Source organism: Symphodus melops (genome assembly GCF_947650265.1).
Source record: "Symphodus melops genome assembly, chromosome: 5".
Classification (NCBI taxonomy): Eukaryota; Metazoa; Chordata; class Actinopteri; order Labriformes; family Labridae; genus Symphodus; species Symphodus melops.
Genome location: NC_136695.1, coordinates 11,933,572 through 11,947,049, shown reverse-complemented (window position 1 = coordinate 11,947,049; position 13,478 = coordinate 11,933,572). Strand labels below are relative to the sequence as shown.

The following is a 13,478-nucleotide window of genomic DNA, read 5'->3' as shown; positions in this document are numbered from 1 at the left end:
ACTCAAGTGAAAAACATTCCCTGCTGCTTCTCAGAGGCACTAAGAGCATATCAGCTTTATTGATTAGACTGAAGCGTTCCTTTGACTCTGTATGTAAATGTGCTTCAACCTGAGCTCGACGAACCATGCAAGCATACACCTCAATAACTGATAATATGATAAGCATTCTTTCTTGGCGAAGTAAATGATATATGGATGTTGTTGTTGTCGTTGTAGAAAGCATCAAATCACCAGGACGACTTTGGAAGCCACCTTTAACAACTATAGACAGTTTAGAGTCAGCCTGACAGTCTGTACACAACACCCACTCAGTTCAATTTAGATGGGGGGCTTTAACCTTACAAACCATTCTAGAGCAGAGTGATATGTTTTATTAATACACAATTAATTAAATTCAATCATCTCTAGAATGAATCCATCACTCACCTTCGAAAGCATTTGTTTAGTTTCTTGTGTTTCATTATTACAAGGAGCTAAATGACAGCCGTCTGGCTGAGGATGAAAGGTCTGTTTATTTGAGGAATAATTAAGTGTAAATGAAACATTGACTTTCAATAGAGTAAAATTTGAAGTAATGTCTGATTTAAAAAAAAATGATGAATCATTCTCATCTCTGGAGAGTTTGAAACACCCCAGGTCTCTGTCAATGATTTCAGGTGTGGTTTAATACAGCAGGTTTAGATTTTCTTCTTTCATGACATGATGTGATCTAAACTCATAGTGCAAGTATCGTGTATATATAGTTTTCTTACAACAACAATAGTAACAAGAACGACCATGCACAAGGTAGAGGCATACCTGTCACAACTTTCCTTGTTACTCTGGCTGCTCCTTCCTTAAAGTAATCACTGTAAACACAAAATAAGATCATCATTCTTAAAGGTCTCATTCCACAGCTGTTCCGTTTAATGGCCTGTAATGGTACCAATTTAAAGAAATCCTGTTGTTGATACACAGTCTTTACACGTTTTCCACCAAAGGAATACATCTCTGGCTGGTATTGGTGTACAAGCTCTCTCTTACCTTGCCTTTTTCTCTCTCTTGATAGTTACCAGCCTGCCACCGAGCACCACCCTATCACACACTGTTTCTTCCCAGAGCCTAGTAATGTCCCCAGGAGGTGTGGCAAATGATAGCAGTGTCACACTGACACTGGCTGATGCTCAGGGTATGCTGGATGGAGTTACCCTAAATCTCAATACACAGGTAAACTACATCCATAGTACACATCAACAAACATGTAGAATTTATTTGTAGCCTTTAATTGGAATCATGAAATTTTTTAAAGGTGACATATACTCCTTTTGAACAAGTTGAAATAAGTCTCAGAGCTCCCCCAAAAATGTCTGTGAAGTTCATTTTTCAAAATACACTCTGATTGTGTATTTTTATCATGCCTATAAGCCCCTCTAAGCCCCTATATATATATATATATATATATATATATATATATATATATATATATATATATATATATATATCATGTAATAACACGATGTCATGATAGCTTTATATATATATATATCATGTAATAACACGATGTCATGATAGCTTTATATATATCATGTAATAACACGATGTCATGATAGCTTTATATATATCATGTAATAACACGATGTCATGATAGCTTTATATATATATATCATGTAATAACACGATGTCATGATAGCTTTATATATATCATGTAATAACACGATGTCATGATAGCTTTATATATATCATGTAATAACACGATGTCATGATAGCTTTATATATATATGATCAGCTTTCTTACCAGTGTTTTTAAATCTTTAGGGTCCAGGATATCCTGCAGTGCTGAATGATTCTGGTCTATCAGGACAGCCAGGCAGCTCAGGCCAGCAGGTCATTCTGGTCAGCCACCATCCTCAATCCACCAATGGAGTGTCTGACAATGGATACAATGTGAGTGTGTTCCTCTAGTATTGTGAAATGTGAAATGTAACGTATCCAGGGGTTGAGTATCTTTCGAACAAATGAGGGGTTAAACATGTCTGACTCTCTGCTTAAGATGGCATCACAATTAACCCTACAATCTGCAGTGATGGATAGCGTGTTTTCAGAAAATGTCAGCTAATTAACTTTGAGGCTGACATGAATGGATTCAGAGGCGAGACGATTAACATATTAGTGCCGTCAATGTAAAAGCGTGCCCATGTGTGATTAATTTTAGAGACCTTAATGCTGTTATTAGTTTTAATCCAATTATTATTTTTTATTCTCACACAGTAATGGCAAGCTCAACATTATGCATATGCATTCAAGTTCTTTGAAAACAGCTTAAACTGTGCAAAGTACGAATGAAACTGAGTGTTTGCATCCATGATGTTGTGTTATAGGGGCCTCCACATGCTGATGCATGCTGATCGTTTTTATATCTGACATGGCACCTTGAAATCCCAAATCATCTGTGTGGGCTGTTTTGCAACAGGCTACTTTCAAAGCTTTCTTTGCATTTTTAGTTTGCAGATATTTTTGAAAAGTAAAAGCTTTTTTTTTTTTTTTTCTTAAAAATCATGATTACACACAATAAAAGATTGGTTGACGTTTAAAAAAAATGAACTATTCAAAAAATATATATTATTGAGATTTACATTTTTAAACAAAACTGGTCTGATTGAAGTTATTCTCACAGCTTTTGTAGGTGTGATCTTTTGTGAGTATTTGCACATCTGTCAGTAACTTGTTGTGTTTGTGTTATCCAGATTACTGTAGAGAGCCATAAGGGCGGGAAGTCTGGCCACACAGAGGTGGATAATCGGAACCAGTGTTACTACTGCAATGAGGCATTCGAGAGCGTCAACACACTGCGACGCCACTGTAGACAAGCTCACGGCAAGGACCGCTGTCACGTCTGCAGCCTCTGTAACAAGGCCTTTAAGAGAGCGACACACCTGAAGGTAATAACTCTCATTCAAGATGTTGTGTTTAACTGGCTTTAAATGTTTGCGTATTTCATTGAATGCGGCTTTTTTTTTTTTCAGCAACGGCCATTTATTTAAAGAGATCTTTTAGATAACATATGAGTTAATCCGACGAATGAGTTCTCTGAAATTTTTCGGAAATTGTAACTCAAGAATCTGAGCGCAAACATTATCTTTAGTCACCGTATCTTCCACCTCAGGCTATAAAAAAAATAAAAAAAAACATTAGATTCAAGAAGCAGATGAGAGATGGGATACCATTAACAAAATGTTCCTTACCATTTCAAGCAAAAATACGAGTAATTCATCAAGTGGCATTTAAGGTCGGCTCTTACAGAGTGTCGCTCTCTGCATCAAAAAACACTTAAAGTGAGAGGTATTTTGCAGTTGACTTGGGGCGAGGAGCACAGCTACTTTTCTTTACTCACGATCCTCATAATGTGGGTGAGACACTCTAGGACATAAATGCCAGGGCTCTCAGATCAGAGCAGGGATGATAAGGAGCAAAGGGATTATATAAAAGCTCTTTCCAAACTATATGCCATATTTCCTCTGGAAGCCGTTGTACTACAGGCTTTCTTAGCAATAATTTCACACTGAATAGAAAGGAGGCTGAGAAGTGGTGGGTATTACACTCTGAATGACCGAGCCTTATCCTCTCCCAGTCCTCTGGGTGCTCATTAGTCTTCAATAAGAGCTGTTGATTTAAGATTATTTAAAGGCACAGTGCAGTGGAATATAAATTAAGAGGGCTGTTGTTTTTCACTCGTCCAACCCTGAAATAATAATCCTTTTCTGTTTAAATACAGTATGAAAGTCAAATGGCTTTTTAATTTGAGGAATGGATTTGTGTAATATGCCCATGTAGTGCTTTAATTCATTATTTATGTGGAGGTTCTTATTCATCCAGGTCATAGTCATAGGAAGCTTGATCCAAAAGCAACTGGAGATGGTTGAAGCTCTTGAAGACATTTCACCTGTCGTCATCTGAAAGTCCTCTTCAGTTTGAACAGCCTTTCAGATGAGAGGTGAAATGTCTTAAAGACTCTTCAACCATCTCCACTTGCCTTTGGATCAAGCTTCGAATCCTCATCCTTAGTTTTCGACTAACTGGTTGCTTTCGATTAGCTTCTTTTTTTTTTTTCCTCAACTCAAATTTACTCAGACAGGAGGTACATCAATCGCATGACTTCAACTTCCCCATCAGTAAGCTTCCCACTTCTTCTGCACTGTGACATTAAATATCTCTGAAAACATCTGCTCATTAACTAAGGACCTGCGTCTCAAGTGTTGTGTTTTAGATGGGAGAACTGAAAGTGCTAAATGCTAACTCATTTCAAGGTTCAAGGATTCATTTTTGAAGCGCTAATTTAATTAAACTTCAAGACATGTGACCACATGTTTTAAAATGATCATTTTGGGACGCTTTGCATAAAGACTCTTTAATTGAAGCGGCTGCAACAAAATAGAATAAAAGCATCACAATTTAACCGGCTGAATCTCATCTGTTTAAGCCTCACGTAGACTGATTTTTTTTATTATTATTATATTTTATATAACACACAAAGACAGCCATCCGCAACAAGACAAAACATAACAAAGCCAAACAAAAAGATAATAATAATAATACAAATATTAATAAAAAATAAAATAAATAAATAAAATTAAAGACAATAGCGATGGCCCCGTCCTGTGGGGAAGGCACCGAGGGCCTGACCGAGCATGTCTCAGATCAGAACTTTCAGCCGCCACTGAATAGGACACGGACGGGACACAGACATGGAGGTGGGGGGGGGTTTGGCCCTTGATATTTAGCAGACCCCTGATGAGATGAGACCCTAGATTGAAGTTGTTGTTTAAAGCTAAGCTACTGCTCTATCTTGATATTGAGAAAACACACATCATGCCTTGTTGTAAGAAAGCCCTGCTGTATTTCTTGGTGACAAAATAACCTTTAATGAACAGAAGCATAGAATTTTTGTTGTTGTATTTGAAAGTTTTTTTGTTTTTCTCAAACTAACCCAGGGTGCTTTTAATAAACCGAAACTCTTACATGACCCCAAACAGCCTCCAAATTCTTTAATCTCCTTTTCGGCTTGATGCAATTACTGCACAAGCAGAGCCATTTTTGATATCAGCCGACATGTTATTTATGCCTTTGTTTCCATATCCTGTGGGCCTGTCTGCTTTTTTTTTATAATTGTCAGTATTCTGGTGAAGTTCCTTCAGTCCTTCATAAATATGACAGTCAAACAGTAAACAAAACTCTCAGTTTCATCAGATTGTATCATCTTTGTTTCTTTCTAAAAAGTTTGTTCACTGCAGCTTTGAGACTTTGAGGTGAAATGTGACCCTATTTCTAATTCAATGTCGACAGTTTGACTTTAAGTTGACATTTCAGATTTGGGGGGATGCTTCACTTTTTACCAGAACCTTTAGTGTAACCTGTACGGTGGCCCGCAGGTCCATTTTTTTTTAATAATGATAACCCCGTGAAGAAAAGATTCAAGACTCAAAGCCTCCTTAAAGGTCGTTGTGAGAGTGATCAGCCAATAAGAGTCTGTGATTAGTGCTCAAATTTACAGTATGTCTCATATTCTCAAAGTAGAAAATGACAGACAGCTCATCTATGTTCTGGATCAAAGACTTCGTTGACTTCAAGCTTTTTAATTATTTTGTTACTGTCTACAGGAACACGAGCGAGTGCACCAGCCGGGTCCGTCACCGAGCTCCCAGAAACCCCGAGTCTTCAACTGCTCCTCCTGCGCCAAAGCCTTCGCCAAGCGCAGCCAGCTGGAACGACACAACCGCACACATACAGGTACGAGGATGACGGAGCAAGTCATCACAGCGCTGTCATAGCAACATAAAAAAAAAAAAAAAAAAATAGCCTGTGTTGTCTTCTCTCTGCTCGCACCTCTTGTCTGCCCTCTTCTTGTCATATCTGGGGAAGGCTCGGGCAGCAAGTCGTCAAACTTTGCACAAACATCCGCTGTGAAATAAGGATGAGCTGAGTTCATTTCAACAGTCACAGGTCAGAGTCACTATGACCTGAATTCCGTCCTATTCTTGGGAGCATGCTATCTATGCAACGCCCCGGAGGGGTTTTCATAACAGATGTTTGTTTTTTTAAAACCCATCAAAGAAAATCCTCTCAGTGTGATCCTATTGGTTCTGATGTTGTGAGATGAGTCAATAACAGCATTAGAGGCAGAGTAATGGGCACTTTCTCTGCTCTTATACATGACTGCAGAGTGACCTTGCCTGCTAAATGTCAGCCTGCGTATGTGATTTTTTTTTTAGGGTCAAAATATTTCTAATATAGATATAATAGCTATAGACCCGCCAACACCATAATAACCACAGCTTCACTGTCAGTCTGTGGGAAACTCTGTGGGATGTGAATGCCTGGTGGGAATAGTTTCAGATTCTGCACAAATATCTACTTGGACTGATTTGATTTGCAAGATCAACGGTCAAAGTCACTGGGAGACTCTGTGGGAACCGTCTTTGTGTGCTGAGGCGTGGCTCAGTGTATTACACCACTTCATCAGTGGTCAACAGCAGATGTTTCAACTTTCTCTCTAGATTTAGCAGACTTTCAAAATCCTTTTATTTTTGCGACTAAAAATACTGAGGGGAAAGTTTGAAACGAGTTTGTCCTTTAATTTCTTCAATTATCAAATCACTTAGTCCTCTATGTCATGTTCTTCTTTTTATTCTGATCATTTATTTCCATAATTACTTTTTGGGACAGCGTTCTCGTTTCGAGGATGCTTGTGTCGCATCACCTCACTGTAGATGGTTGTGTGAGTGAAGGGGAACATCTGGTCACCATGGAAACAAGTTGGTTGTTCCACAGCTGTGTAAACATTCTGCATTCATGCATGAATGTTACATCAGCATCAAACGGCAGTACATCTGAAACACAGCACTGAACGTGTTGAACATGTTGTAAAAAAAAAAAAATATTGCCAGTGGACAAGAGGAAGACTTTTGAATCAGTTTGCTCCCCTTTCAGGGCACAAAGGGTTTCCTGGAGTAACAGATCACTGTTGTCTTCCTTTTCACATCAAATGCGCATTGAGTTGTTACAACACCTTTAATGTCTAAATGAACAAAAAGAGTCCCTTAAAGACAGGAATATTGACATGAGGGAGCTGCACCTATGAGTTAATATCTATTAGCTATCAACTCCTCCTGCCAGATTCAGTTCATTCTCTCGCGTGGACGCAGAGAGAATTTTTTTTTTTTTTCCCCCTGTTATTCAGATCTTCAATGGGATGTTTTTACAAAGCTTTAAGGACAAACCCATCCATCACTGTTCCTTTACTGCATCTTTCACTGCTGCTCTTTGAGAGAGTGACTGAAAAGACGAGCCTTGAAAAGGGAGCGTGACGGATTTAATCAAAGATGGCGTATTAAGCAGGAGCCTTTCCCGGTAGTTTATCTCATTTTTAGATTATTAGTTTATCTAATATCTAATCATTTAATTTGGGCACAGAGTAGTTTAAAGTTACATTAGAAGTGATGGAAGATTCATTTTTGACATTTGTAATAATCAGCTCATTGACACAAACTTGCTTGAGAGAATAAAGTGAGACTTTTGTTTATTGTTATTGTGCTGACGTCCAATGATGATGGATGATTAATTTAAAAAATAGTAAATGGATTTGAGCTTGTGTAATACTTTTCTATTCTTCTGACTTCTCAGAGCATGTTTACACTGCAGGTCACATCCACACACACACTCTGATGGCAGAGGCTGCTGTGTAAAGTCAAGTCACACATTCAGACGTGAGGCTGCAGGACCTGGGGATCGAACCCCCAACCCTCTGGTTGAGAGGCGACCAGCCACTGAGTCACAGCCATATAGCCTGACACTATTCCCTCTTGATGAATGCCGAAAGCTAAACCCAGACATCAAAAAGTAATAGAAGAAAAGCGTGTCAACTAAAGGTTCTCAGTGGTTTTGCACATAATACATACGATGCACACAACCATAAAATGTACCTATCAAAAGTGTCAGAAGCGATTTACTCCATTTTTGTGGCAAAGACTGAACACCTTGAATGAAACTACACCTTCAAACATCCTGCTTAAAATGGATACAAAATATATTCTCTAAAAGTGTCACCGAGGGACTGAAGTGAGCACTCGACTATTAGTGTGACTCAGCACTCAGCTTTAATAGGAGTCGCCGGAATGACACGTGAGGGAGAAGTCAGCAGCCGACTGTAAAGGACTGACAACTGAACGGGGGTAAGGCTGTGAAGTAGAGCAGAAAAGATGAGTGAAACAATCCAATCAGTTCACTGCTTCCACCTTCAGACATCGAACTATTTGCTTCTTCCTTCTGTCCTCTATGCAAATAAATAGAATTTATTTAGGTCTGAAGCTGCTTATCAAACAAAACAGGGCCGTGATAGACGTCACCTTGGAGTCTGTGATGTTATGAAAGGCATTAAAGGAAATCGTTTCACCCTGAACATGGTTGCAGCCTTACTTTGAAGAGATTTTAATAAGTTTTTTTGTGGCTTTTTTTTTGTCCTGCCAGTAATCCCCTTGAACCTTACCACATTTATTTACTGTATGCTAACATTTTGAAAAAACAATGGACGTTCTCGAGGAAGATGTAATAACGTTGGCCACGGATGACGAGTCCTTAATCTGCAGCATTTGATTTACGTAGTTCTCATTCTCCGGATTGACGCAAAGTATAAAGCTGTCAAAGTGTGTTTGGATTAGCATCAGTGTTTGGTACGTTTCTAAGCCATCCTGACACAGCCACCTTTCATATTAACACAATGTGCTTAACACTGATTTTAAATATCACAGCACAAATGAACACCGAGTGCATTATGGACAGCGGGAAATGTGTGTGAACATGTGGGACGACAGCCGAGCACTTTTGGTTTTATTTTCTAGAATAAATGAAAGCACAGTCCCGTTTCTCATTATTTGGAGCTCATGACGTGTGCAGCTCTTACAGCATGGATGGTTGTTTTTTTTTATTTTGTTTTTTTTAAATTCTCATATTACATATAGTCCAATAATTCAGTCATGTTTTTTTTTTTTTTTTTTGGAAAAGCACAAATACAACTTTGAATATCACAGTAACTCTGTCAGCCCTGTGTGTTTTTATCCTCGTGTATCCATTCTGTTTCTGCTGCAGGCGAACGTCCTTTTAAGTGCACTCAGTGTGACAAGGCCTTCAACCAGAAGAGCGCTCTGCAGGTCCACATGGTCAAACACACTGGAAAGAAGCCCTTCAAGTGTGAGGTCTGCAGCATCAGGTTCACCCAGAAGAGCAACATGAAACATCACATGAAGAGAGCGCACGGCTACGGTGAGCAGCATCACGACAAATCACACTCGAACATGAAACACTGGGTGGCTGTTTGTGCGGCTGGAGAAAGAAAAATAAATGAAAGCTGTTTTTCCTTGTTTTTTTTCTCTGTGCGACATCTTATTGTCCAGTTTTGTACCTGTTGCTCCTTTAATGCTTTCTCATCACAAGCTCTTTAATATTCTGGATCAAAAAAGAAAAGATGACATCTTTTACTTGAGGCTGACAGCACAGTTGTTTTTTTTGATATGAGCACACACACACACAAACACATCCCCAGGTCTTGCAATGTCAAATCAGAACGTCTCCCTTTGTTAAGGTTGAGACTGAAGCCTCTCTTTGGATAACCCAAGTCCAAGACCTCAATCACAGAAAAAAAACACATTCTGAATCAAACAAGCCACCTGGAGAGTCCATAATAAGTTACAGATTTGCCCAGGTTGTCCATGCTGCGTTAGCTTTTGTAAAGGTTTCCGGTTGTCATTAAAAAGTCTGTGAAGACGTTTAGACATTGATTCCAGCTCAGATAATGTCTGAGTATTATTTGTTGAAACTTCTGTTAACGCCGTTTAGTTTTTAAATACCAATGTTTCAACACGGGTGAGAAATTCTCATCACTGCCAGCACGACTGAAAACAAAGAATATGGGAACACTGCAGATGTTTGCAAACACCAGGGAGAGGAAGTTGGACACGAGTCATGTAAAATGCAAACTGTTCAAAACCAGGTTCATATCTGTAGCAGCACGACCAGTCACTAGTGGTGCCAGCTACGCTCACTACAAACGGCCAGTGTGGCACCGAAACACACTCTCAAGTCGTGATTAACCTCAACTTTTAAAAGAGCTCGCGAGTGTGTGTTCCAGTACGGCATTAAGGCTCCAGGCAGCTGATGAAAGAGTGTGAGCCACGCTGTGTAATCCCAAATCGTTTTGATTCATTACAGAAAGTACAGGAAAGGCTGAAGGACATTCTTCTTTCAAATACAAAAGGTCTCAGAGTCGAGTGAAACTAGAATGTTACAGTTGCATCAAACAAAGAGGGAGACAACAGAGAGGGCTATTTCCACTTTCCAAAAAAAAAAATTGCATTAATGCTTTGGTATTATAAATATGTTGCTCCTCCAAGGACATGAATTCAAAGTGTTTAAAACTCTGTCTTTGCTGTAATGTATTCTGTATTGGACGTGGTCAACTTGTATATCGAGGGAAATAGTCAGTCCTTGCACCTCCTCAGCTTTCACTTAAGAGTGTGTTTGTTTATCACATCTCTGAGAGGACACATCTCACAGTTGGAGCTCTCTTAATGTGGGATTGAAAAAGGAAGAAGAAAAAAAACACCTGCATGTGTTTGTTGTCGAAGTCTGGCAGCTTTTATGAAGCAGCCCGGCAAAGATTTCCTTTTACACCTTTTACACACACAAAAAAAAGCAAGCAACAGGTCGACGCCTCTCTGGGAACACGAGGGCATGAAACACTTCAAATGGTGGCTCAGAAAGGGTCTTGTGTTGCACAAGTTTTATTACGTATGCTCGGAGTTTGAGTTCTTACGTACACGCTAATGTCACGGCCACTTTGGGTCACACTGACGTATCAGACGATGCACAGGTGGGGATGCAGCGGTTTTCTTTGTGCCCGTCAGCAGGTAAAGTTTCTCAACTCATCCTGGAAAATCTCTCAAAATCTTGTAGTTGGATCAGCTGCACATTTTACGCAGACAGTGACGGCTCCACGGGCGATCCGTACCGTGCTCAAGCACGCTTCAACCCTGAAGTCCAGTTCGTTTGGCCAGTGTGAGCGCTCAGGCACGGAGAGGTGTGCTTGGACACGGTACACTTCATGCACGAGCACAAGAGAACGCAGGAACACAACACTGACGGCCTTCATTATGGAGAAATCCACAGTTTTATGGTTATCTGACTAAAATGATTCCAAATAAGTCACAAATATGTGCGGACAAGGACTCAACTGCTCGTCTCTCTCTCTCTTTTTTTTTAATGAATTTAAATCTGTATCTCATTAAAGTGAATCAAACAAAGCAGCGCAGTCAGTAACATAGCTGTCATGCGCCGATGTGCAGACGGAGACTCGACTGCACGTCCTTTTTTTTTTCCTTTCTCTCAAGTCCGCCTGTTTGTAAACTGAGCACGCTTCCTATTAACGTAAATCATGCATGTGCTTTATACGTGTATCATGACGTTATGTCCACAAGGTAATGGCACAGTTAGTCCTGATGCAGTGTGACCGCTTGAGTGCGGCACGGTACAAAAAAAACGTTTAAAAGCACAGAAACGTCGACGTCAGAACGCAACTTGCGTATTTGTAGACACTTCTCGCTCTGTGATTTGTGACCCTGAGTCTGTTGTCTCGAGGCTTTTAAAATGATTATTCCCTGGAATGTTCCATAGTTTCGTGTGATTTCAAAGCATTGGATTTAATAAGTGTTGAAAGGAAAATGCAAACCGCTTCACTGCTCAGGATAGTAGCAGTTATATTATTATAAAATTGAGAATGTCAGAGTGTTATTAAGCTAGAACAGTTCCATCGAAGCAATCTTTTTTTTTTTTTAACTTTATGTACTTAAATCCAGGGACCCACCAGGTATTCCTCAGAAACTCAATCAGATTTCAGCCAAATCAATCTCAATGATTACACCTGCTAGTGGTCAAGCTCATAAGGCTGGAGGACTCGAGGAGCACACTTAAGCACTAGCATTCTAATGAAGATGTGTTTCAAGGGTTTCAGATGCAGAGAAGTAAAATAGCGAAGATAATGAAATGACTCCCATTGTCAAACTGAGTCCAGAATGTGGCCTGCAGCTGGAGATGAAGCATGTCTGAACCTCTCAGCCTGTGCCGAAGAGACTTGTTGTTTGCTTGTAGCGCTGGAGTTATTTAAAGCTGGCTCCTACTCACAATGAGCATATTCCACGTCTGTCGTGTTTAATTATGTCGTTTATGTAACAGGCCGAAGAGAAAACACACAGGAAGTGAGATATTAAAATCAAATGTTGGAGCAGTCAGGAGGAGAAACCGCCATGTTTGGATGACAGCCACAAGCGACGAGAATAGAGTCACGTCTGCTGGAGCTGCTCTGTGTCATAATGGCCTTCTGCTTTACAAAAACAAGTTATTAGCAATGTCAAACAGGGGTTACCGAATATGATGCGTTGCAAACATTTTTACACTCTTCCTTTTTTTCTCTTTCTCTCTTCAGGGCAGGTCCAAGAAATGTCCATGGAGGAGGAAGAAACGGCCAACCAGGTCGAAGTAACACCTGACCTGGACCTGGAAGTGGTTCCTGAATCATCGGAACACTGGCACAATGTCTTCCCCTGAAGACACACCACTCGAGTTATAAGCCATGCCAAACACTTTCCTCCCCTCCGAGGTTCATTTGGTTAGAAAAAGACTGATGTTTTTGAATATCTGCTCTTCTGTCAGTGGAGGGGTTTTTTTTTACCCCCAGCAGCAGTCCCATTGTTGCTTATCTAAATTAGCAGTGGGGTTAGGGGGATCTGGTTCCCTGTGATTGGCTTAATGACATTAATCTGTTTTGCTGAATATGATGACCTCTGGAGGGGTAATAAACACAGGCATCCTATCGACCTCTCTATTCTGGATGTGCAGGTTATTCCCATGCGATGAAGCGATCTTGTTTTACCGAAACACATGCAGAGCTACATCCAACTGCACTGTTGTAATATTGTCATTAACTGCTATGTAACACGGAACATAGTTTTTTAACTGGCCAACCAGATTTAGGCACCTTTTCTTTCTTTTTTTTTACATATTTATACTGTACATATTTTATTTTGAGGTGAATATCATTTTGAACATGTTACATATTTGTTCTAGTTCAAAACAGAGCCAGAATGTTTGTACCAAACATGCTGAGAGGTTTGTGAGTGAATATGTCAGCACTGTATTTCATATCAATGAGACCCGCAGCAGCCGTGTTTGTACTGGGATCCATTCTGTAAATATGTGTAGTTAGAGTGGATATATTTTCTGACAAACTACCGTGACATACATTTATTTGGAAATATGTCATTTGAGCATATTGCATTTGTTATAAGGCCGTGCCAATGCAGTGTTTTGCTCTTTTTTTGCAGCTGTATTTTCTATTGTCCATAATGAAGTAAAAGATTAAAGTAATTTTTCTACTAATTTTAAGTTATGTCTTTTTT

The 13,478-nt window shown here is 39.6% G+C and overlaps 1 protein-coding gene across 2 annotated transcripts in view; it reads left to right on the top strand.

The window, feature by feature from the left end:
- znf236 (zinc finger protein 236) overlaps window positions 1–13,458 on the top strand; it is a 59,626-nt gene extending 46,168 nt beyond the window's left edge. For both annotated transcript variants that reach the window (XM_079343710.1, XM_079343709.1), the window contains exons 27-32: window positions 1,049–1,206; window positions 1,795–1,923; window positions 2,724–2,918; window positions 5,634–5,763; window positions 9,118–9,291; window positions 12,506–13,458. In XM_079343710.1, coding sequence (XP_079199836.1) covers window positions 1,049–1,206; window positions 1,795–1,923; window positions 2,724–2,918; window positions 5,634–5,763; window positions 9,118–9,291; window positions 12,506–12,627 — 908 coding nt within the window. In that variant the 3' untranslated portion in view covers window positions 12,628–13,458. The remainder of the gene's footprint in view (window positions 1–1,048; window positions 1,207–1,794; window positions 1,924–2,723; window positions 2,919–5,633; window positions 5,764–9,117; window positions 9,292–12,505) is intronic.
- Window positions 13,459–13,478: the final 20 nt, after the last annotated feature.